The sequence below is a fragment of the Eleutherodactylus coqui genome, chromosome 4 (genome assembly GCF_035609145.1).
Source record: "Eleutherodactylus coqui strain aEleCoq1 chromosome 4, aEleCoq1.hap1, whole genome shotgun sequence".
NCBI lineage: Eukaryota > Metazoa > Chordata > Amphibia > Anura > Eleutherodactylidae > Eleutherodactylus > Eleutherodactylus coqui.
Genome location: NC_089840.1, coordinates 33026905 through 33053687, shown reverse-complemented (window position 1 = coordinate 33053687; position 26783 = coordinate 33026905). Strand labels below are relative to the sequence as shown.

The 26783-nt window shown below is 44.4% G+C and overlaps 1 protein-coding gene across 2 annotated transcripts in view; it reads right to left on the bottom strand.

Moving 5' to 3' along the window:
• Nucleotides 1-26783, bottom strand: part of GLRA2 (glycine receptor alpha 2) — a 168312-nt gene that overhangs the window by 116147 nt on the left and 25382 nt on the right. For both annotated transcript variants that reach the window (XM_066598537.1, XM_066598538.1), the window contains exons 4-5: nt 15083-15306; nt 858-940 (exon numbers count right to left, since the gene is read on the bottom strand). In XM_066598537.1, coding sequence (XP_066454634.1) covers nt 858-940; nt 15083-15306 — 307 coding nt within the window. The remainder of the gene's footprint in view (nt 1-857; nt 941-15082; nt 15307-26783) is intronic.

The following is a 26783-nucleotide window of genomic DNA, read 5'->3' as shown; positions in this document are numbered from 1 at the left end:
AACTCCCTCCCTCTTCTCTCCTCCCCTCCGGCTGATTGCAATGGGCAGGGTAGGGCAGAGCTAAGTGCCGCCCTGTATCGCCTCCTTCCATTGCTGGCTGTGGGACAGGGGCGGAGCTAAGCTCCCACCGCTTGTTCGCAACCAGCAATAGGAGAGAACGGAGTGGCGCTTAGCTCCCCTCTGCCCCGTCCCCTCCCATTGCAATCAGCCGAAGGGGAGGAGAGAGGAGGTGAGCCAGCAAGCGAGAGGGAAGGGGCAACGGCATGGCAGCCTCGGTGTATATGTGCCGGGGCCAGGGGCGTAACTATAGAGGGTGCAGTGGATGCGGTTGCACCCGGGCCCAGGAGCCTTAGGGGGCCCATAAGGCCTCTCTTCTCCATATAGGGAGCCCAGTACTATGAATAAAGCATTATAGTTGGGGGCCCTGTTACAGGTTTGCATTGGGGCCCAGAAGTTTCAAGTTATGTCTCTGTGCAGCATGGTTTAGGTATGGGTATGGGTACAGATACAGATAGAGGGGGGCAGCTCACCTTTTGCATCAGGTCCCCTGAGCCTTTACTTACGCCCCTGGCCAGGGCCCATGCTATCTGTACGAGCGCACAAGCGTTAGATTTGTGCAGCCGTTCACAAGCTTTTACTGCTCAGATCATAGCGTGAATACGTGGGAACAAAGCCTAATATGGTATAATCCTCATCAGCTATAATCATGATAAGCAGCTAAATTCATCATCATCATCATCAACAATAATCAGCAGCCGCTATAATCATCACTATTATCATCATCGTCAGGCTTCTTTAATGGTAAAAACAAATAGCGCGTTTCAATCCCAATCCTAACTATCTGCCATGATACTCACAACTTTCCAGCTGCATGGCGCATGTCTGTACATCCATAGGAAAGTTCTTCAGATCCATTGGACACGACAACGTCAACGTTAATCTGCGGGAAATAATTGGAGGACACAAATGAATTGTTAACCAAAGTGCAAATGTGTTCTGTCATCCTCATTACGGTTTAATTCTCAGACTGATCTGCAGATATTACGTCCCTGACTGTATCTGATCTATTAGGCTGAACATCGTTCTTCCAGTTTATGATGTAAAACACTCGGCTCAGAAAATCTCTTAATTGTTGGTAAATTAGCTGCAAATGTGACTGGTATGCAAATGGGAGATGGGACAATGCCTACTGGAAGGTAGCTTCCCTATAAATCTATGTCTGACCCTTTAACTGGTCTTGTAGTGTGACTAAGGACATAAGCCAAACCAAAGTACCCACTTACAGACAGCTGCTTCGGGGTTCTTGCCCCTCATCAATGACAATAGGGTTCTGGTTGGCTGGGGGATGTAGGGAGTTAACCCAATTGATATGTCTGCTTCTCCGTGGACCGCCCATGTTTTTATGGTAACCAATCAATACAAAAAGTACTTTGTGTTATAATTAATACTCCTATACAACAATATACATAGACTAAAAGGTAGAAACATAAAAGCCTATAACCCCTTCACGCCCCAGGATGTATATGTACGTCCTTGGTTTTGTCAGGAGTAGAGATGAGCGAGCACCCAAATGCTCGAGTCCGCGTTATTCGAGTCGAGCTTTTCGTAAAATTTGAGAGCTCTACTCGAGTAACGAACCCCATTGACTACAATGGGAGACTCGAGCATTTTTGTATGTGGGACGCCGGGTCCCGGGGTTTTTTTCTTTTTTTTTCCTAGGTTCGTTCTCTCTCTCTCCTTACTGCCTGACAAAAAAGTTGCCAATGTCGTGCGCTGCGTCGTGGCGGGGAGGGGCCAAAACAGGCACGTCACAGTTAGGAGGAGCCAAAAACTAGGGCGGGGTCGAACACGGCTTGATGCTCGTTCGAGTAACAAGCACCATCGAGTACGCTAATACTCAAACGAGCATCAAGCTCAGCAGAGTATGTTCGCTCAACTCTAGTCAGGAGCCAAGCCCACTCAACACACGGCCAGTGTTGTCTGTCTTTGACAGTTAAAGCCCGGCTGTACCAGTTGAAACCCAATCTTAATAGAATGTCAGCAAATATACCATATACTGTGATACTGAAGTATTGCAGTATATGGTATGAACAATCGAACGATCGCAAGTTAAAGTCTCCTGTGAACACTAAAAAAAAAAGTATCATTGTGATCGGACTGACTCACAAAATAAAGTTACCGTATTATTTTTACCACAGTATGTATGATGTAAAAACAGTACCGCGGCAAAGATGGTGGAATTGTGTTTTTCCTCTATTTCAGGGCACTAAGAATTTTTTTTAAACTTTTCAGCGCATTAAATGGTACCGTTGCAAAAAAAGCAACTCGCACTGCAAAAAATAAACCCTCAGGCTGCATTCCCACGAACGTATATCAGCTCGGTTTTTACGCCGAGCCGATATACGTTGTCCTGGTGTGCAGGGGGGGGAGGATGGAAGAGCCAGAAGCAGGAACTGAGCTCCCACCCCCTCTCTGCCCCTCTGCACTATTTGCAATGAAAGGAGGTGGGACGAGGGCGGGGCTAAGTTCCGAGAATTAGCCCCGCCTCACCTCTCCCCATTGCAAATAGTGCAGAGGGGCGGAGAGGAGGCAGAGAGGGGGGCGGGAGCTCAGTTCCTGCTCCTGGCTCTTCCATCCTCCCCCCCTCTGCACATGAGGACAACGTATATCGGCTCGGCATGAAAACCGAGCCGATATACGTTCGTGGGAATGCACCCTCAGGTAACTACGGCAATAGAAAATGAAAGAGCTAGGATTCTTTTGAAAGTGGGGAATTAAAAGCAAAAAAAAAAGGCCCCATTATGAAGGGGTTAAAATAGTAATAGCATACTCATGATAAACAGTTAATGCCAATGCAGCCTGACAGCATCCATATATTAGGTAGTGACACGGGACACAGCAGCAATGTAACCACATTCAATGACAAATATATATGGCATCACAATATAAAGCAATCTATATAATAAAGCAACATGCCAAAGATACTATAACCGACTGCAGGGAGGACGCCCCCCGACGCATGGTTCACCCACTAGTAAGAACTGATACACAGTGACAAAGCCACGGACAGCAATATACCTGACAAGGCTGCCATGCATTTATCGAAGGTGTTCTGATGTTTGGTTCTGAGAACCCTGGGCTGACTGATTACACCAAAGTAAAGGCTCATTTACACTGAGCGATGATCGCTAAAAAGCGATCGTTTGAGCGATCATCATTGCATCTAAGCGCGCGGCCTTCGTTCACTGCTAGCTGATTGATAAATTCAGGCCAACCTAAAAATCGTCCTGCGGTCTTATCAGCAGTTCTCCGCGGGTAGTGTTGATAGCATTGTTTCTCGTCGGGAAACAAAGGAGCTGAAAGTAGATAAGAGCCCTTGGGCTTTTAACTGCTTTTAGCTAAGGCTTTATTTGCACACTTAATTGCTATTAAGTAGCTGAGTAGCTATTTAATAGTTTATGCAAAATGAGCGCTCAAAGCTGTCACTCAAACTGTCGTTTGACCGATCTTTGAGCGTTTATCGCTCTGTGTAAATAGGCTTCAGGCTTCTTTCCCGCGAGCGTATATCGGCTGCCGTTTTCACGGCCGTCCGATATACACTACGTTGGGAGAGCTAAAACTGGTGAACAGGAGCACAAATCAAGCGTTTGTGTGTCCGTTTAGACGGCATGGCGCATAAACGCCAAAACTACCATGTCGTCGGCCCTTTTCCCTTCCTCTCCATCGCAGGCTCACCTGTCCCCTCCTCCCCGCTCGTTCTTTGCAATGAGAGGGGTGGGATGGGGCGGAGCTAAGCGCTGGCCCGTCCCGCCTCCTCCTATTGATGGCTAACGAACCCTGAGTGAGACTATCTGAAATTATACAGGGTGCCACACGGAAAATAGTGCAGCACCACACGCTTATGAAAGCTGTCAAAAAGAAAATCTGCCTTTGTTGTCCATAGCAACCAATCACAGCGCAGCTTTCGTTTTACCTCAGCAATATGAGAAATTAAAGTTGTGTTTTGATTGGTTGCTATGGACAACAAAGACAGATTGTAGAGCGTGGCGGGCTACTTTCCCGTACCCACCTGTAGTTAGAGCCCTGCATGTATATCGATAGAAACTATTTTTCCAACATAAAACAAGTCGTCGTAGAGCCATTTTCATGAAATGCTGGTCATTAAGGCCCAAGCAAGCCTGTCCATTTAGGGGTTAAAGACTAATTCCCTGTTTACATAACTTCTTAGTAGATTTAGGTTTTCTCATAACGTCCTCTTTGGCGCCCAGAAATCAGCACATGACACAAGAATAGGTGCATATTAAAGGGCTGCAGGTGAGTTCTGCTGTCACTTCAATCCATACCAGGCACAGCGCCGTATGCTGTATAGTGGCTGTGCCGGGTATTACAGCTCAATTCCATTCACTTGAACGGGACTAAGCTACTCTCAAGTTATGTGATCAATGCATGTGACATCACAGGAAAGAAGAAGCCGCATCGCTCACCTGAGCACCATGGTCCCTTCAACAAGCTGATTGGCAGGGATCGCAAGCGGCAGAACCCCTAATAGTTTAGTCCCAGAAAACATCTCTAAAGTATGATAAAAGCAATCACTCTAATAAAAAGAGTCGTTTGACATGATAAAGAGGATCTACCTCTATTCTTCAGAAGTAGTGCCCTCCTGCCCATGATCCGTGTCTAGTAGTCGGCCCTACTATTTAATGGTTCATGTCAGAGGCGTAACTTGAAGCTTCTGGGCCCCGGTGCAAAACCTGTAACAGGGCCCCCAACTATAATGCTTTTTTCATAGTACTGGGCTCCCAATATGGAGAAGAGAGGCCTTATGGGACCCCTAAGGCTCCTGGGCCCGGGTGCAACCGCATCCCCTACATCTTCTATAGTTAAGCCCCTGGTTCATGTCACCTGTCCAAAAGATGAGGTAGATGAATAAATCCCCGTGTATATATGTGCTGCTGTGTAGGACGTCCAGGAAATAATCTATTCATGTATACTCTGATTACTTTGGGGGAGGGATGTATCTGTAATCTTGATCTAAACATAAGATACTCTATACTGAAGGCTACTAGGTATATCATTTTGCTTTTACTGTGCCCTATGATTACTCGGGAGGGGGGGATCCAGTGTAGGTTGTGTATCAGTATCTTCATATATGGAGAAGACACATTTATTGCAGCTACCAGATATATCATCCTTTTCTGCACGCTCTGATTACTCAGGGGAGGGGGTGCAGGCTGTGTATCTGTAATCTTCATATATGGAGAAGGCGCACTATACCGCAGGCTTCCCAGTATATCATCTGTTCTTTTCCCCTACGCTCTGATTACTTTTAGGGGGTGGACAGTTGGTGCAGGTTGTGTATCTATAATCCGCATATATAGAGAAGACGCGCTATATTGAATCTTCATATATAGAATATTTAATATTTCCTCTCATTTCTCTTCCAGCTTAGTCGGTGGTTACTGCTGGATGCCTCGATGCTGAGGATTACTCTGAATAGTCCACTGGTGCTTTGTGTAATGCTACACTCTGGATTCACTTGTATTACATGCAAAATCCATGTACAGTATGGAACAGGAAAAAACCGGATGACTCTAACACGATCGTCTGAATGATCTAGCTCCAAGGACTCAGAGCGATTAATGGAAATTACCATACGTGTTTCTGAAATTAGGCTAAATAGTGTCCATAATTTATAGACGCATGCATTTAAGTGATGCGCGCTCACACGTTATTATGCGAACAGCTACATGGAAGGATATGGGACACGTGCTGCAGACGTGCTAATGAATCTGAAACAACATTACTTGTATTGAGATATCAACGTTTCCATCAGCTATCAGTGCTGAGTTCTGCAGCAAACAATCATGTATTTGGCGGCCCTGTTGGGCCTGCCACATTGTTATACGGGTAAGTAGTGTAAAAAGGGTTTCCTGTTCCATGGAGCAACGATTCAGTTCACTGACCTAGCTCTGTGTCTATGTGCCAGATGCCAGAGGAGGTGGACAAGGACAATCAGCTTGTCCACCTCCTCTAGCATTCCACACCTCCTTCTGCACCTTGCGCCTACTCTGGCACCCTGCTCCCTCTCTAAAACCATGCACCCCTCTGGCACCCTGCTCCCTCTCTAAAACCATACACTCCTACACCCTGCACCCTTTCTGGCATCCTGGACCCATCTGGCACCATGCACCCCCTTTGACAGCCTGCAACCCAGCTACAGCCCTGGTAGACATATTCTGTGGGCATTTATACATTGCGACTTTGTGAATTATGAAAATAATGCCGGTTCTGTTTGGGCACTGATGACGGTCGTGTTTGAGAATGGAGGACTCATGGTGAGTGCCTCACTCCTGCCTTTGCTGTCGAACAGCACACTGCCCCCTGCTGATATGATGGTCTGGGGAGCCTTAGCACACGAAGTCGGTCACCCCTAGTACATGGGATAATGACAGCTCAGCGATATGTTCAGGGCATCCTGCAGCCACATGTGTTCCTCTCATGGCGGCTTCCAGTAGGATAATTCTTGGCCACACACCAGGGGGTACCAGGAGCCCCCACAACACTCACACTTTCTTGGCTGCCCGGTCACCAGATTTATCACTGATCGGGCATTTATGGGACCATCTGGGACACCAGCTTCGGCAGCCAAAAGTGTGCAGGATCTAGAGGCCCAGTTGCGGCATCCATGGGCAAATGTGCTGCAGGATAGCATATGGATCCTGTATGCCTTCATGGCTGCCCATATCCAGGCTAGAGGTGACACAACAGGGTAGTAGAGCCTCCTTGGAATTACACAGTTTTCTGCAATAAACGTATCCTTACGCTCTAATATTATAATCACTCACATATATTATTATTATATTCACACATATAAAGTTTCACCCGATTCCAACAACTCCTTTTTGATGCGTTATTTTTTTTGTCAATGAGTGTATATGAGCTCCTCAAGAACATTAAGTTCACCACTTCTACTATTACTAAAGCTTCTGTTTTTATTTTAGCTCTCTGCTTCATAACTAACAGCGAGTATCCCCATTCAGTGCTTACTACCGTGTTTCCCCAAAAATAAGACAGTGTCTTATATTAATTTTTGTTCAAAAAGGTTTAACTTTTTTACATGTACAGCTGCCTGGACACTATTTAAATTGATTTTTTTAATTAAATGTTAGCAGGGCTTAATTTTGGAGTAGGGCTTATATTTCAAGCATCCTCAAAAAGCCTGAAAAATCCTTTTGCATCCTCAAAAATTCTGGAAAATCATGCTATGTCTTATTTTCAGGGAAACAGGGTATCCATATCAACCCATGTCTCTTTCCGAGAGAAATAACGCGTTTCGGTTGAAGCCCTCCTCCATATCTAAAGTTTCTCTCATGAAGTTTAGCCGATTGCCAACGACCATCTGAGGACGGAGCTCCCGCTGGGAAACAGATATTGTTTTTTCCCCTGTATCAGAGGCCCTGCTGGTGAGGTGAGCCGCTATTCATTTTTTTCCTTTTTTACTTACATGTCTCTTTCCTTCTCACATGCACTATTTACTGGAACTGTTAAGGTCCATTTACACGCAAGAATGATTGTTTAAAATTAGAGATGAGCGAACCTACTTGGCCACGCCCCTTTTTCGCCCGAGCACCGTGATTTTCGAGTACTTCCGTACTCGGGCGAAAAGATTCGGGGGGCGCCGTGGGTGAGTGGGGGGTTGCAGCGGAGAGTGGGGGGGAGAGGGAGAGAGAGAGGGCTCCCCCCTGTTCCCCGCTGCTACCCCCCGCTCCGCCACGCCTCCCTCCGCCCCCCGAATCTTTTCACCCGAGTACAGAAGTACTCGAAAATCGCGGTGCTCGATCGAGTAATTACTCGAAACGAGTAGCTTTGCTCATCTCTATTCAAAATTCATCAGAAACTGAAAGTTTTGAGCGATCATTTTGCATTAGGTACTAATGGGATAATCAGCCCATTAGTAGCTAACTAGCTTCATTTCCATGTATTTAGAGAACAGCGGTCTGTTCTCTAAACATGTCGCTTTTGTTCTGCTATTAACGCTGCCCGCGGAGAGCACAGCATGCCCCTCTTATCAGGGACAACGGCTTTTTTGCTAAACTCAGCAATGAATGAAGAGTGTGTGGTAAGTGCACAATGGGCACACATTTACACGCAGCGGCTTTCGCTCAAAAGCCGTAGTTTGGACGAATATTGAGTGATAATCGTTGCGTGTAAATCAGCCTTTAGCTAATGTGCAATAAACTCCCCACTATTGACAATGACTTCAAGATAACTATGGGGAGCCTTCAGCATCTTAGGCACTGCCATGTTGGATTCAGGAGCAGGAGGGAATTTCATGGACTGACAATATGCTCCTGACAATCATATTGCAACCAGAGCTAAAACCGAACCCGTTGAAATGGAAACGGTGAATGGTTTCCCTCTGGTTTCGGGGGCCTGTCACTCAGGAGACACGTCAACTGGATATTCACATAGAGCCAGATCATCATGAGATGATCAGTTTTCATCTCATCTCCTCTACGAATCTCCCAGTCATCCGAGGAATAGTTCTCTACTCACAACCCGGCCATTAACTGGGAATCAAGAACTATCACCTTCCCCTTAGAGCATTGTAAGATGAATTGCCAATCCAAGCTGCCCACGCCCAGTCAGGGGCAAAGCTCCAAGAGTGCTCCCCTAGAAAATGAGAAGTTACCACCGCAATACCGGTCGTTCTAACTGTACTGCACCATCATCTTGTGAACCAGACCCTAACTACTCCTGGACCACCCTACCCTTTAGTAAGTGGCTACAACATGAGATTCCAGTCCTGCGCCAGACACGTGACAATCTACTCCCAAAAGGTCGTCCCATGTAAAAGGGCCCTTACTTTTTAAACTTTTTCTTGCTCTCAGACCACAGACTTCTCCTCTTTACTATCAAGTATTCTTGTCTTTCTCAGGACACTCCTACTTATCGCATATACTGAAACCTACAAGTGGTTAATGCTCAGCAATTTATATACTGAGTCTTCGCTGTCCCCAATCTATTCCCTCTCTTATTCCAACCTGGGTATCAAACAATATAACGAAACCCTCAAAAGTGGCCAGGACAAAGCAGCAGCCCCCATACTCCAACCCTCTTGACACAGGCATGGTAACCTTGGCACCCACCTCAAACACGTTTCCTCCAGGAAAGGAGATTTCTTCCACTACAAATTCATGCTCAGAACTTACTACTCTGCCCTTCACCATCCAAACAAGCTTACTTCACCTCTCTTATCTCCTCACTATCCAAAATGACTCTGTGATACTTTTGACTCCATCCTTAGACCTAATGTGCAGCTACCTATGAAGGAACACAGGGCTGAACACTTGAACGCTTACTTCAAAGAGAAAATTGACAACAACAACGTCAGGAAATAATCTCCCAATCCCCCAGTAGCTTTGATCTCCTTCCCTCTCGCACCACCTCATTCTCCATGTCTCCCGCATCTCTCTGCAGCTTTTGACACTGTAGATCACCCACGTCTCCTCAATATGCCCCACTCTATTGGCCTTCAGGATGCTGCTCTCGTCTGGTTTACCTCCTACCTTTTGGATTGCTTGATCTGTACCTCATTCTCGCGCTTTACTTCTTCTCCTCTTCTCCTTTTTATTAGGGTTCCTCAAGGTTCGGTTCTCTCCTCTTTTACATCTATACAGCCCCTACTGGACACACTATCAGCAGATTTGGCTTTCAGCACCATCTCTAGACTGATGACATCCACTTCTTCCTGAGACATCACACCCTCACTACTTGAAAATACCAGTGATTGTCAGTCCGCTGTCTCTAACATCATGTCCTCTCTCTATCTGAAACTGAACCTTTCAAAAACTGAACTTCTTGTGTTTCTGTGATCTACTAAATGACCTAAACCTGATATTTAACTTTTAGTCTGTGACTCCTGGGCAGGACACTCGCTGTCTGGGTGATATGTGACTCCAATCTTACCTTAACTCCTCATATTCTATCATTTGCCTGATCATGTCACCTGCACCTCAAAAATATCTCCAGAATCTGTGTTTTTCTTGCCGTAGAAACAGAAGGAGCGCTTATTGTTGCCCTGATCCATTCTCACTCTAACTACTGCAGCTCGCTATTGATTGGACCTGTCCTTCCTAAACTCTCTGTTCTTTAATTCATTGTTAATGCAGCAGCCAGACTCATCTTTTGATCTAACTGCTAGCCCTGCACAGAATTAGACCATGCCGCGTTTTGTTTGCTGTGCGTACTTTCACGCAGACAAACTGCGGCCGTCTGCATAGGATTGCGTGCTGTAATGCAATCCTATACAGGCGTCCAGGGGCGGAAATTCTGCGGGGAATCCCGCCGCGGAATTTCTGCCCGTCTGCAGGTGGCCTTACATTGATGTTTCCATCCTGTGCCAGTCATTGGTCCAATGCCTCCACCCTGTACCAGTCACTACACTGATGCCTCCACCCTGTGCTGGTCAAAACACTGATGCCTCCTCCCTCTGCCAGTCACTGCACTGGTTGCCCATCCAGTATAGAATACAATTAAAATACTAACGACCACCTGTGAGTGACTGTGAGTTACATGCCCCGCCCCTGATCACATGACAGTGACATCCTCAAAGGTCCTCAAACAAAACATGCAGAGCCTGACAGCAGCCGTGTGCTTACAGGCCCTGTGATGATGTCACCGTCATGTGATCAGTCACCTGGGCTCTGTATCCTTGAGTGAGTGAGTTAAATGCTCCACCCCTGGTCACTTTACGGTGACGTCATCACAGGTCTTTCATTCCTGTACAGATTATGGGTGGACTACATCCTCTACAAACCCCCCCATGGCCTAAGCTGCTATGGAATACTAATAACCACCTGTCTGTAAGAGAGTGACTGTGTGAGTTACATGTGAAGATGCTCCTGTCATGGGATCAGTCACCGGGGCCCTGTGCTCCACCCCTGATCATCTGATAGTGACATCACCACAGGTCCTTCACTTTACTAAAAACCTGCAGAGCCAGTCAGCAGCCATGTGCTTACAGCACCTGTGATGATGTCACCGTCATGCAATCAGGGGCGGAGCATGTAAGTCACCCAGGATGAAGGGCCTGTGATGACATAGCCGTGATGTAATCAGGGGCGGAGCAAGTAACTCATTCACTCGGGATGAAGGACCTGTAGCAGAGCTGTGTGACGCATTGCACCACCAGAAACACTAGTGCTATAATTTCCTAATAATTACTAGTCTATACTTATCACTCTCATCCATAAAGCTCTCCACAGTGATACACTGCCCTATATCTCCTCCCTCATCAATCTACCACCCTACCCGTGTTCTCTGTTCTTCTAATGAGCATAGACTAAGTTCTGCCCTATTGCAAACCTCCCAACCAGTATCCAAAACTTTTGTCGAATTGCCCTAGTCCTTTAGAATGCGCTACCCCAGACAATTGGTTTAATTCCCAATATCCACAATTTTAGGCGTGCACTAAATGCACAATTCTTTAGAGAGGCCTATCAAATTTCCTAATCTAATGCTTCCCTATTTATCCTGTTTCTAAATTCCCCTTCAGAACCCGATCACATTAATCCCCATCACCCTAGTGCACTTCTTATATGTACAACATACAAGGATTTGGGCTGGTCAGCGTCTCAGAGCTTTATCTATAAGACCCTATTTATATAAAAGATGGCTGGACCATTGCGCAGAACAAGCACTGCTACCTCTTGTATCACCTCTATTTTCTTATAGATTGTAAGCTCTTGTGTCACCCTTATTTTCTCATAGATTGTAAGCTCTTCTGTCACCCCTATTTCCTCGTAGGTTGTCAGCTCTTGTGTCACCCCTATTCATACATTGTAAGCTCTTGTGTTAAAGTGATCCTCTGGCTTCAGGACAAATTTCTGTCCTGGGACCGGAAGGGTTGGGGGTATACTACCTGCATTTGTTGTTCTCTGCCATAAGTCTGCTGCAATTTTCTATCTAGCTAATTTCAGACTGTGCACTGCTTTCTGATTGTCCAGTGCTGATCATGTGAGCCGCACTGGCCAATCAGAGAGCAAATATAGTGCATTGGTAGTTTAACACTACCTATGCACTATGGAGATTAGGTAGATGTAAGATTGCATTGGCCATCTTGGACAGACAAAAATAGGACCTAAAACCAGCAAATTGGATGGATGGCACAGAAGAACAACTGCAGGTAATATACCACTCGGCCTCCCTGGTCCTGGGATAAAATTTTGTCCCAAAACCTGAGGGTCACTTTAATGTGGTAAAATTCTAGGCCTTATGTTACTGTGTTTCCCCGAAAATAGGTCCTACCCCGATAGTAAGGCCTATTGGGTTTTTCGGGGGAGGCTTGAAATATAAGGCCTTCCCCGAAAATGGGACCTAAAATCAATACTTACCTGGTCCGCGACATCCCAATGGTCTCCAGCAGCGCTACGGCAAACGGCTGAGTCCTCCCAGTCTGCCTGCTCAGCTTCTGCTGGTGACGGGGCTTTGAATACCCCACCTCCAGTAGAGCGAGCGCTGTGATTGGCTAATCTCAGCGCCATCTGCCAATCACAGCCGGCGCTTGATGAGCCAATCAAAGCCATTCAGTGGATGACATCACTGAAGGGCTGTGATTGGCTCATCGAGCGCCGGCTGTGATTGGCTGCTGGCGCTGTGATTAGCCAATCACAGCGCTTGCTTTGCTGGAGGCGGGGTATTCAAAGCCCCGTTGCCAAAAAGAAGTTGAGCAGGCAGACAAGGAGGACACTTGCCGCAGCGCCGCCGAAGACCATCGAGACGCCGCGGACCAGGTAAATATAAGCCCCTCCCACAAAAAAAAAATAACACACTGTGCCCTTTTTGGGGCAAAAAATAATATAAGACAGCGTCTTATTTTCCGGGAAACACAGTAGTAAGTGAACATGATGATGTTAGGCTAGTTTTCATTATTTCTATGGTAGAATCCGCCCTTATGGTCGTCTCTAGATGCATTTATCACGTACCTTTTAGCTACATAATGAATCTGTATCTTCCTAAGTAGAAGAATCTTGTAGGAATATATAAAAGAATTAGGAATTCGACTATAACTAAAAATAAGACCCAAATCAGAATAGATTCTCCTCTGCTGTTCAATCACTCATCAACTAACACACAAAGAGGGAGCACGCGCGCGCCGCCTGTCAAACCACTACAAAGGATAGAATGGTATCTGCTCCTTAAGTGACACCAAGTGCCATGTCTCTGAGGAATAGAAGGCAGTTGGTGCCATTGTAAAATGATCGGGGGAATGGACTTGACATTTTCCCAACTTAGAAATTTTGAGAACTTATGCAGAACGTGTTCAGAGCCGCACTTAGGAGCGCAGCAACGAGCTGGCGGGTATTAGATACGGAACTGTGGCTTCAAATGGATTACTGAGACAGGAAAGCAAATGTTAGAATGATTTAAGAAAACTGCTAATGTATGAATGTGAATAACTATGAGGGAGATAGAGACAGATCATTAGAAAGATGAATATATAGATGTGACATACTTAGATAGATAGATAGATAGATAGATAGATAGATAGATAGATAGATAGATAGATAGATAGATAGATAGATAGATATGAGATAGATAGATAGATAGATAGATAGATAGATATGAGATAGATAGATAGATATGAGATAGATAGATAGATATGAGATAGATAGATATGAGATAGATAGATAGATAGATATGAGATAGATAGATAGATATGAGATAGATAGATAGATAGATAGATAATGAGTGATATAGATATCTAGATACCGGTAGACAAATATGAAAGAGATAGAGACTGAAAGTTAGATAATTAGAACCATGAATCTATAGGCTCCTTCACAAAGGTGCTGCGATTGTTGGCCTGCTGCATCACGGCAGCAGGGCAGACGAAAATCTCTTAACCAAGAGGTAGCTATGACCAAGTCACGGCTGCATCTCCCATTTAAGAGCCCGTTCAGACGACCTGGTTGCGGCGAGTATACACTGCAGCCCGGAATACTGTCGGGAGAGGAGAGAGAGTTTAGCAGCACCTCTGCTAAACTCCCTCCTCCTCTCTGCGCCTTGCCGGCTGCCGGCAATCGGAGGGGATGGGATGGGGCGGGAGCTAGTGTGCTAAACTCCTGCCCCCTCTCCATTCCTTTGCCGGATGCTTGCAATGGGAGGGGGTGGGGCAGGAGCTAGTGTGCTAATCTCCTGCCTCGTCTCGCCCCCTTCCTTTGCAATTGGTGGTGAGGGGGAGGGAGTTTAGCAGAGGTGCTGCTAAACTCCTTCTCACCTCCCTTTTCCAGCAGCTCTCATAGGCTCCCATAGGAGTCTATGGGACCGGCCGGTGTATTCTGGATGGAAGATAGGTCCAGACCTATCTTTTCTGGCCAGCGTAAAAACGGCTGGCCGCAATGCGCTATCTTTTACGACTGGCTGTTTTTACACACCGGAAAATCGCCCATCTGAACTGATGCATGGGAATTCAATGCATCAGATGATCACGATTTTCGGCCAGCGCTTTATTGCGGCAAAATTGCCGCAATATAACGCTCGTGTGAATAAAGCCTATAGATGTGACATAGAGAGCAGATAGATAGATATGAGATAGATAGCTAGATAGACAAATATGAGAGAGATAGAGACAGAATTAGATAATTATAAAGATGAATACATACCGTGTTTCCCCGAAAATAAGACAGTGTCTTATATTAATTTTTGTTTCAAAAGGTTTAACTTTTTTACATGTATAGCTGCCTGGACACTATTTAAATTGACTTTTTAAATTAACTTCTAGCAGGGCTTAATTTTGGAGTAGGGCTTATATTTCAAGCATCCTCAAAAAGCCTGAAAAATCATTTTGCATCCTCAAAAATTCTGGAAAATCATGCTATGTCTTATTTTCAGGGAAACAGGGTAGATGTGAGATAGATAGTAAATATGCCGTTCCTCATTTCTGTGACGTTAATCAGACTTTTCTAATCACAAATTTAGCAGAAACGACTCCAGCATGAACAAATCCTTTCTGGATTTCTCCAACCCGAGTATGGACTCTGATTCTACCGAACTTCTGCGCAGAAGCGGTTTCCCTTACCTTATACTATACAATACATTTCCATTTTTAAAGATCCTCAGCAGCTTGTTGTCTGTGGTGACATCGTGGAAGTTTGCTCCTTTTTCATTAGCAAAAAATAAATCCGGCTTCCAAATGGAATCCAACATGGAGGGATCCAGATCCAAGGAGTCGTCAGGGTACTCACTATAAGAAAGTCGTGGGTCGTTCCATTGCTGTCTCAAAAAAATATTCACTCGGTAGTCCTACGGAAGTAGTGAGGTAAAAGTTAGTATTCCGCTATAACCAGGCTCATGGTGCACAGTGACAATGTATTCCCTACCAGAGGGTCCCACGCCGCATCACTAATTTAATGCAGGAGCCTCTGGAAGTAAAATACAAGTGCAGACTTTCAGATACTCTTCCAGGAACACCAAATATAAAGTGGTATGGTCCACAGAACAAATGGTAGGATTCTCCTTAACAATGTCAGAAGAGAATTGTTGCCATTTTTACAAATAAGTAAGATCAGTATAACATCTAATATAATGAGGGGGATTCTCTCCATAGGAAACACAAACATTCCTCAGTAACTTTGTCATAATTTTTTTGGTTCCCTATGGACATTAATCTGGATGAAGCTTATGGAGCAGATTCATAGAAACTGTCTAAAAGAAAACCGGTCTATCATAGCTCACTGGTCATGTCGGAGGATCAGGGTGATGTCACAGCATCAGCCCCAGTCCTCACGCATGCTCATTGTCATTTCGAAGCTGGACGCCAACAAAGACCCTTTTCTGTTGGTATGTGGAATGGCTGGTTGGCTAGAAGGTATGTAGCTCAGCCAGCCAATCAGCTTCAGTTCGTACACATTTATTCCAGCTCCTCCTCACAGAGGACGCTGGTTATGCTCTCTGTCTGAAGGTGTTGCTGGGCTAGTGGGTGGCTTATTGTCCAGTCCTGTGTTTCGGTTCAGATAAGTCAGTCTGGTGATTTATATTATCTGGGGTGTTGTTACATCTTATCTCCTGTACATTTGTGATTCATATAGTTATGTAATATCGAACCTTTGCTACATCCCCTTTCACCATCTAGGGAGAGTCAGGGTTGCCCCAGGTTCCTGATGTGGGGTTGCCTTTAGCAGGACGAGCGCTCTGCTATAGGTAGAGTTTCCTCATATCAGTAAGCTAGGGTCCCCTATTTCCCTACTGTTATATTTCCTTATATACACTCATTGTCAAAAAAATCAAGTCCCTACAGAGTCTAACACTGTCAGCACTGATTGGACAATGTCAGACTGCAGGCTTCCCCCCAAACTGGTAATAATATTAATAATAGTCCTTATATACACCCTTTGTAAAAAAAAAAAAAAAATTAAGGACCTAGAAGTAGTTGGCATTTTGCTGCAAAGCTGGGCATGCAGTTACATCTCAGACATATATGCAAATGATTAGAGTTGTGGCGTGATTAGATTTATGGTCTTCTACAACAGAGACTGGAGCGGAGGACCAAGCACCATTGTGCGACACAGCAGGAGAGGTGAGTAAATCACTATTTTTTATTTTAATGCATAGGGAAGGGGTTGTCCAAAGTTTTTACAACTTGGATAACCCCTTTAATAAGGTCTGAGATTACAAAAAAGCCTGTTTTTTGCACATAGACAGTGATCCTCCTGTCCATGGGCTGTGTTTGGAATTGTAGTGAATATGGCTGAGATGCAATACATGCCCATGGACAAGAGGGGCGCTGTTCTGGAAAATAGCAGACTTGTCTTCATCCTTTCCAAGCCACTGTCTGACGTCTTCCTACATTCTGATTGAAGCTTGTATTGCTCCAATGTCAGAAGACGTCCAACAGGGTATTCTTACCGTCTATTGCCAGCCACTCTGCTGTCTGAGCCTCTGTGGCGCACACACACTGGTTTTAGCCAGCAGATGGCAGCATTGTATAACAGCGAAAAGAGAAAGACTTTTAGGAAACCCTGAATTCAAAATTAGATTGGAAAGGGTGAATAAATGACCTATTGGTGGTTCTGGGGGTGAAGTGACTGTGATACTGTTTATGAGCTTTAGATACCTGTCACATTTGTAAAAGTGTCATTGACAGCTGTAGGCATATGAATGATTATGGAGAATGATACGGTATCAGAATTTATACTAGAAGTCCCAGTCATATCCCAGTATTAACCCTCTCCAATCTACTGTCTGATGTCTAAAGACATTATGATTTAAGGCTGTACAGCTCTGATGTTGAAAGACGTCCGTCTGGGTTCTCTTATTGTATATTGCCAGCCTCTCTGTTGTTGGAGCCTATCCAATGTGTCACCTCATGCAGTACTGGCTTTAGCCAGCAGATAGCGCTGTTGTATAACTACAGAAAAAGAGTAAGCCCCTTAGGAATACCAGAATACATATTGCATTGGAAAGGGTTAATCTAAATGTTCCTGCACTAATTAGAGACAGTGAATGGTAAAGTTCCCATTTGTGTAGTGGACCATAGCACCGAACATTATAGACAAAGCTCACAGCTACAGACAATAAGATACAGAAATGCTGAAAGTGACTTTAAGACAAAAACAATTATTTAGTTCACATTGGTATAGATCGCAGTTCTCGGTGTACAAGTCCTGGCAATACTGAAGCAGCAGCGTTAGCAGATCCCACAACACAACAGCCTGTATGAGCTTCACAACAATAACCAGCATTAACATGAACATATTATGCATCGCAGTCTTGTGAACAATGGTGTTGCGATGAGTTGATGAGTTTTTAAATGGCCTCCATATGCCAGATAGTATGTAGATCAATGAGAAATAGATGCTGTTACCCTAGTAATGCCAAAATAGCTCAGCCAAATCATTGGATCCCTCTCCCAGTCTAAGCTTGGAAAGTGCAGGCTTCAGTGAGCTCTGGTTTGCAGCGAGGATTTCTCATTGCCTGTGTGCTCCAGTTTATTGCCGTGTCCATTTGGAATCGCCGTCTCGCTGTTCGGAAATGCAAATTTGTTTTATTTTGAAACATTAAAACTTGCTAGAAATCGAGTTAATGGCTGTGAATTCAATCCGGACACATATTTACTTTTGTGCTACCAGATGCATAATTATCTTCTTTTACCCATAGTCTGTTTGACGGCTTGTTAATTGTATTCCGGGAATTATATTCCAAGAATACCCAATCAGGGCGGAGATGTGAGCTAAAGTGCAAAGCAGGTAGCGAGGAACATTGGAAGTGATGATATCCCCCCCAGAGACCTGATCCCACAAGCATCGAGTCTGCCTGGGATTACATGAAGAAACAGAAGGATCTGAGCAAGCCGACATCCGCAGAAGATCTATGGTTAGTTCTTCAAGATGTTTGAAGTACAACCTCCCTGCCGAGTTCCTTCAAAAACTTTGTGCACATGTACCTAGAAGAATTGATGCTGCTTTCAAGGCAAATAGTGGTCAGACCATATATTGATTTGATTTAGATTTCTCTTTTGTTCATTCACTTTGCATTTTCTTAATTCACAAAAAACAAACTATTAACACTTCTGTTTTCAAAAGCATTCTTATTTTGCTGCATTTTTTCCACACCTGCCTAAAACGTTTGCACAGTGGTGTGGCTGTCAGCCAAGCATGCCTGTATATGGGAGATAGTTAGAGATTGCTGTTGGCCAAGCACATCTGTATATGGGTGGTAGGGAGAGATTGCTGTTGGCCAAGCACATCTGTATATGGGTGGTAGGGAGAGATTGCTGTTGGCCAAGCACATCTGTATATGGGTGGTAGGGAGAGATTGCTGTTGGCCAAGCACATCTGTATATGGGTAGTAGGGAGAGATTGCTGTTGGCCAAGCACATCTGTATATGGGTAGTAGGGAGAGATTGCTGTTGGCCAAGCACATCTGTATATGGGTAGTAGGGAGAGATTGCTGTTGGCCAAGCACATCTGTATATGGGTAGTAGGGAGAGATTGCTGTTGGCCAAGCACATTTGTATATGGGAGATAGTTAGAGATTGCTGTTGGCCAAGCACATCTGTATATGGGTGGCAGGGAGATATTCCTGTTTGCCAAGCACATCTGTATATCGGTGGTAGGGAGAGATTGCTGTTGGCCAAGCACATCTGTATATGGGTGGTAGGGAGAGATTGCTGTTGGCCAAGCACATCTGTATATGGGTGATAGGGAGAGATTGCTGTTGGCCAAGCACATCTGTATATGGGTGATAGGGAGAGATTGCTGTTGGCCAAGCACATCTGTATATGGGTGATAGGGAGAGATTGCTGTTGGCCAAGCACATCTGTATATGGGAGATAGGGAGAGATTGCTGTTGGCCAAGCACATCTGTATATGGGTGGTAGGGAGAGATTGCTGTTGGCCAAGCACATTTGTATATGGGAGATAGGGAGAGATCGCTGTTGGCCAAGCACATCTGTATATGGGTGGTAGGGAGAGATTACTGTTGGCCAAGCACATCTGTATATGGGTGGCAGGGAGATATTCCTGTTTGCCAAGCACATCTGTATATGGGTGGTAGGAAGAGATTGCTGTTGGCCAAGCACATCTGTATATGGGTGATAGGGAGAGATTGCTGTTGGCCAAGCACATCTGTATATGGGGGATAGAGAGAGATTGCTGTTGATCGGACACTATGTACATGTGTATGCTCAGTTAAAGCCACTGTTGGCTCTGTGAAGACATCCAGTGATATTCCTATAGTGCACAATATACCATTTCATTTTTAGTGACTACGGTTGGGGCTGTGTAGATATTTTGGTTCTCTTATGTGGTTCTCATGCCTGGTGTTATGTAGTTATCTTGGTTCTCAAGGCTGGTCTTGTGTAGATAATAACTTGGTTCTCTTATTTGGTTCTCATGGCTGGTGTTATGTGGGTATCTTGGTTCTCTTATATGTTTCTCATGGCTAGTGTTGTGTGGGTATCTTGGTTTTCAAGGTTGGTGTTGTGTAAATAGTAACTTGGTTCTCTTATGTGGTTCTCAAGCCTGGTGTTATGTAGATATCATGTTTCTCAAGACTGGTCTTGTGTAGATAATAACTTGGCTCTCTTATGTGGCTCTCATGACTGGTGTTATGTAGATATCTTGGTTCCCTTATTTGGTTCTCATGGCTGGTGATGTGTGGGTATTTTCGTTCTCTTATATGTTTCTCATAGCTGGTGTTGTGTGGGTATATTGGTTCTCAAGGCTGGTGTTGCGTAGATAATTACTTGGTTCTCTTATGTGGTACTTATGGCTGGTGTTTTGTGGGTATGCTGGTTCTCTTATGTGGTTCTCATGGCTGATGTGTAGATATCTTACTTCTCTTATGTGGTTCTCATGGCTGGTGTTGTGTGGGTACCTTAGTTCTCTTATGTGGTTCTCATAGCCGGTGTTATGTGGGTATGTTGGTTCTCTTATGTGGTTCTCATGGCTGGTGTTGTGTATATATCTTGGTTCTCTTATGTGGTTCTCGTGGCTGGTGTTGTGTAGATATCTTGGTTCCCTTATTTGGTTCTCATGGCTGGTGTTGTGTAGATAATAACTTGGTTCTCTTATGTGGTTCTCATGGCTGATGCTGTGTAGATATCTTGGTTCTCAAGGCTGGTCTTGAGTAAATAATAACTTGGTTCTCTTATGTGGCTCTCATGACTGGTGTTATGTGGGTATGTTGGTTCTCTTATGTGGTTCTCATGGCTGGTGTTGTGTATATATCTTAGTTCTCTTATGTCGTTCTCATGGCTGGTCTTGTGTAGATATGTTGGTTCTCTTATGTGGTTCTCATGACCGGTGTTATGTGGGTATGCTGATTCTTTTATGTGGTTCTCATGCCTGGTGCTATGTGGGTATCTTTGTTCTCCTATACGTTTCTCATGGCTGGTGTTGTGTGGGTATCTTAGTTCTCTTATGTGGTTCTCATGCCTAGTGCTATGTAGATATCTTGGTTCTCAAGGCTGGTCTTGTGTAGATAATAACTTGGTTCTTCTTACGTGGTTCTCATGACTGGTGTTGTGTAGATATCGTGGTTCTCTCTTTTGGTTCTCATGGCTGGTGTTGTGTGGGTTTTTTTGTTCTCGTATATGTTTCTCATGGCTGATGTTGTGTGGGTATCTTGGTTCTCGTGGCTGGTGTTGTGTAAATAATAACTTGGTTCTCTTATGTGGTACTTATGGCTGGTGTTTTGTGGGTATGTTGGGTCTCTTATGTAGTTGTCATGGCTGGTGTTGTGTGGGTACCTTAGTTCTCTTATGTGGTTCTCATGGCTGGTGTTGTGTATATATTTCAGTTCACTTATATGGTTCTCATGGCTGGTCTTGTGTAGATATGTTGGTTCTCTTATGTGGTTCTCATGGCTGGTGTTGTGTATATATCTTGGTTTTCTTATGTGGTTCTTATAGCTGGTGATATGTGGGTATTTTGCTTCTCTTATGCGCTTCTCATTGCTGGTGCTATGTAGGTGTTTTTGTTCTCTTATACGTCTCTCATGGCTGGTGTTGTGTAGATATCTTGGTTCTCTTATGTTGTTCTCATGGCTGGTGCTATGGGGGTATCTTTGTTCTCTTATACGTTTCTCATGGCTGGTGTTGTGTGGGTGTCTTGGTTGTCTTATGTGGTTCTCATGGCTGGTGCTATGGGGGTATCTTTGTTCTCTTATACGTTTCTCATGGCTGGTGTTGTGTGGGTGTCTTGGTTGTCTTATGTGGTTCTCATGGCTGGTGCTATGGGGGTATCTTTGTTCTCTTATATGTTTCTCATGGCTGGTGCTGTGTGGGTGTCTTGGTTGTCTTATGTGGTTCTCATGGCTGGTGATATGTGGTTATTTTGGTTCTCTTATGTGGTACTCATGGCTGGTGTTGTGTAGATAACTTGACAATTGCATTTCATCTACATCTGCCAATCAGCCCCTCATGGCAGTCAGAAGGGAAAATCAGGTCAATACAATAAATTAAAGAAATCCTGGTGTGGTACGTTAGCCTCAATATCCTCAGTGACATTTACATTATTATTATACCTTAATAATGTAAGTTAGATTGATCCAATACTCGACTCTTTTATCAAATCTGCTTTTCTATTGCTAACATTCATTTCTATGGATATACACACTAAATCCAATATAACGCTATTTAAGCAACTCTGAAATGTTATCAAGGATCAACCATGTTTGTGCATCTATTGGAAACTAGAGGGTATAGCTGACCCGGCCGGACCTCACTGCAAGTAATAAACAAGGCTCTTTTGCTTTACTGAATTCATGTCTGTATCACTAAAGGAAGTTTAATGCACTAAAGATCTTTACAGAGGTTGTCCCATCACAGACAAACCCCTTAATATAAAGAGGTCATATCATCACAGACATACCCTTTAATAAGAAGAGGTCATATCATCACAATCATACCCTTTAATAAGAAGAGGTTGCCTCAGTAGAAATATATCCTTTACTATGATTTTTAAAGGGAATATTGCTATTGGCTGCTCATTTCTCTTCCAGCAACCACTACAGTATCAATGGGGTTGTCCCGCCTATACAAACAGTATAGGTAATACGTTTCCGATCTATGGGGTTCTTACTTTTGAGATTCCCACTGATCACAAGAACAGGGGTCCTTCCTTATGAATTAGTGGACACCATCGCACTCATTTATGCTATCCCTATCAAATTCCCTGGTGATACCCGAGTGCCATACTAGGCTATCTCCGGTAGCACCATAGAGATAAATGAAGTAGTAGTGCACATATATATAACCGCCACTCCATTGTTAAGGGGGAGTTAGAACCACTGTACTCATAATTGGTGGAGGCCCAAGCAGTCACACTCCCAGCGATCAGACACTTATTACCTGTCTTGAGGATAGATGACAAAATGTGTCCATTCAAATGAATGGCTGTTGTTGTCATATGTATTGTAAATGGTCTGGGCCAGCTAGAGAGAGCTACTGCTTGTTAATGGCTCTCTGCTCTAACACATACAGAGGGGTCCTGAGTGTGCGGATGGAAAATGGTTGTCAAATGGGACGACCCCTTTATTGCAAAGCCTAGTGCTCATATTTAGTCTACTCGGGGCAGCTTCAACTCCTTTACGCTTGTTTATGACTTCCTGCAAGATACATGGCACCTATTTAGAACAGCTTGGGGACAGTTATATTAGTAATCCTGATGACCCTATAGGTGGAGGGGTCTCTTGGTCCCTTGTTGTTTTTCTAAGCACAGCAGCCTATCTGCACATGTAGCTGCAATTCAACCCTGTTCACTTTAGTGTAAATTTCTGTAAGCATCTTTATAGGGTTAATTACAATGCTGCACAGAGATCCACTCTGATGGGATTAATATTAGCTTGCGTTTATCCTCTCATCCAATAGTTTTAGAATTCATTACCAAGTTTACTGCAGGAAAGCCTGTGACCTGGCTTATTGTCCCCACTGTCAGCACCCCACAATGTTCTGATGCAACCGAGGGTGTACGTACCATAGAGGTAAACCATGCATCTGCTATGGGGCCCATAGAGAGAAGGGGCCCAGCGATGATTGGTTCCACCCCCTTTAAAACTGAGTCTCTGGAACCTGTGCAGGACTTCCTTCTCCAGAGGAACTGAGTGGCTCAAAAACTTGGTTTTCATTAAAAAAAATTCTGATGGTTTGGTTTCTATGCTTGTATTGTTTCCCAAGGCACTGCAGGCTGGGGGATCGAAATCTTAGCAAATTCTGTCATTCAGAGTAAACTCCTTTACTAGCCTGCTGTCCCGTTGTGAAAGTGCATTCACTGCCTTTCCACTGAGCTATAACAGAGATTTGGGATGGTGGAGGAGATCAGGTGGACAGAGAGCAGAGAAAGCTACTATTACAGAGGGCTGTAATTCACTCTGGGTGAATGTTCTGCTGTTATGAGCAGTGTGTGTGTGGGGTGGGGGAGTGGGGACAGACCAGCAGCTACTCAGAGAGAGGAGGAGAGGTACCTGTGTAGTATTGAGTGGGCGTGGTTATGCTACACAGCCTCTGAAAGAGAGGAGGGGGAGCTGAGCTTGTTTCTGAGAGACCAACTGATCAGTGCTCCAAGCCAGAAACATAAATCTAGGAGAGCCTGCAAACCAAGTATGAGGCTTTCTAAATGCATGGAAATGAAAACTCAACGCAAAATCAGATAAATACATCAGGGTTTTTTCTGCAGGGACTCAGTAAGATATGTGTGCATTGATTATTCATGCACAAATCTTCCCATTGTCATGGAAAGGGAGTGGAGGGGAAATCAGTTGCCAGACCCGTCTGTCCTGGGTACCAAAATCCAGTCCCTTAATAAGGGGCCCATTTTTCTCATTGCTATGGGGCCCCCTCACTTCTATGTACACCACTGGGTGCAACGTTTATATTCAGTGCTGATGATATCTGTAAATGGCGATCGATAGATCAGCTGGTTTATTTTGTATGTATTGATAATCCTTGTGTATCTCTGAAGCTGATCATTCCCCTTTAATGTCAAGCAGCCGTTTGTTTGACTCTCCTCAGTGTGTGGCATCCCGGCTCTTGTTTGTGTCTTCCTATCCCTACAGCGACACATTAGTTGTATAATTAGACTGTCTGTCACCCAGCAAAGACTCATGTCTCTTACAGGAAATATGCCTGCAACCCTGTAATCAGGCGCAGCACGTGGATAGATTTTGTGCGTGATGTTGGCAAAACTCTTTTTGTTTGTGCTTGGAATTATTATTACTTATCGGAGCAGAATCGGATTTCTGTTCATTTCCTCAGAAGTTAAGAATTTCTAGTGATTAAAACCTATTTAGTAAAATTACCAGGGACTTTAATGGAATGCTAAGATGAATGAGAAAACCGACTAAACGCAAAATGTCATCTATAAATCCTCGGGATTTGCTGCATGCTACTGAAAAAAAAGAAGAGTTATGCAGGAAATGACAGAGACCACAGGCCGCCGATTCCTCTCATCCTTGTAAGGCTGGGTCGCACGAACGGGTTGGATTCTGCATGCAGGAGGCCCGCAGTGCATTCCGGTTGTGATCCTGGCCGGTGGCGCTGCGTACCTCCCTTAACTGTTCTGCGGATGACCGTGGAGGCACGTGCGCAGTACAGTTTTTTTGCATTGGCCATGCAGTCGCTTGGCGAAGATACGGGTACCCTTATCCCATACGCAATGTTAATTGCGTATGGGCTGTGGGTGGGACGCCTTCATTGATTTCAATGGAGGCAGTCCGTGCAGATTCTGCGGCAAAATAGAGCATGCTGCGATTTTTCTTCTGCTCCTGGAATATGCAATTCGTATCCACCACTGTAAAGGAAAAATCGAAACTGCATGCCTCTCAATGCCCACATTTTGCTGTGGAAAGTCCATGCTGACGCCAATTGTGGGTGAGGGGAGTTAAGGTTAGGGATGAGTGAGTTGTGAGCTAAGTAGTAAATTGAGTTACCCGAGGAGCTTCAGGTCCAAGGTGACTTAAACTATCGCCTACCTCCTGGTGTCCTGGCCCAGCCAAGGAGGTTTAGCAGAGAAGAGGGCTCTGACGGTGACCAAAGTCAGTCTTAAGGCTTTCCCTGTATTCACTTGCCAAGCTGTGACACAGTTAGAACGCAGGGATCTGTTGAATCCTCCTGCTGGCTGCAGTTATTTCATGTGCCGGTCTTGTGGCTTGCCTTTACATCCATAGAGACCCGTTGAGGGGTGAAGTTTTGTAAATTGGCATCTTAGCTGCCCTTCTCGCCTCATGCCACACAAAGCACACAGAGGTTTCTGCTTAAAAGAATAATCCGCTTTTGCTCAACATTTTTATGAGATTTCACTGTCTCCAGTATATAAAAATCAATGTATGTGCATATATTTGGCTTTTTTTTTGTCTTTCAGTACGTATTCATTATATGTTGTTTCATTTCCAACTCCAAGAGAACTTCTTATTTAACATTCTGCAGAATTCCTGTTACCAGAGAGCAGTGCATTGTGGGAGCTCCGGTTAAACAGTTAAGATGTCTTTATACAGTAGGCTAAGGTCGGCCTAACCCACCAATTTTGGTGAGACCGGCCAACCATCTAATGCATATTAGACATTTCTGTTCTTGGTTCAACATATGTTGAGGAGAAAATAAGATTGGGTATGCTGAATTTCAATATGCGTGATCGCTTTCTCTCAAAGGTGTCAGAAGATTCTGGCAGCAGTTTATTTCATCCTCCACACCAAGAACATATACACACTCAACCGAAATGAGCATGCCTGTGTATGGGGAGGCAGGGTGGAATAGCAGTCAGACAAACAAATATTCAGTGGTCAGCTATTGAAGATTTATGGGTAGCTTCACACTTTTTGGGGGTTTTAGTTTTTGGCCAGTTTTTGGTTCATGTATTTTTTATACTTTTTTGGCGGGGGTGCTTTTTTAAGTCACACATTTTTGAAGCCTTTTTTTTTTCTCTTGACCACTTTAGTTGGAATTTTTTGGAAAATATCTTCCATCCCACAAATATAATAAAACTATAATGATGATGGATATGTTTTGTGTTTTTCAGATGTTCCCCTATTAATCTATATTAATATCTCAGTTACTGAATATAGTTTTGGAATTTGATTGAAAAAAGAAAAAAAACACATGCACAGCGCAATAATTCATCAGGTATAATAGAAGCCAACAATCACATGGTGGGAATGTCTCTCGGTAAAAGCCTGTCTTTGGCATACAACTGAGTTGCGGAATTAGGGTGGACGCTCACATTTTGCTTTAATCTCTGAGCATGTGCATTTTTTTCTCATATGGAGGCAATAATGACCATTGACGT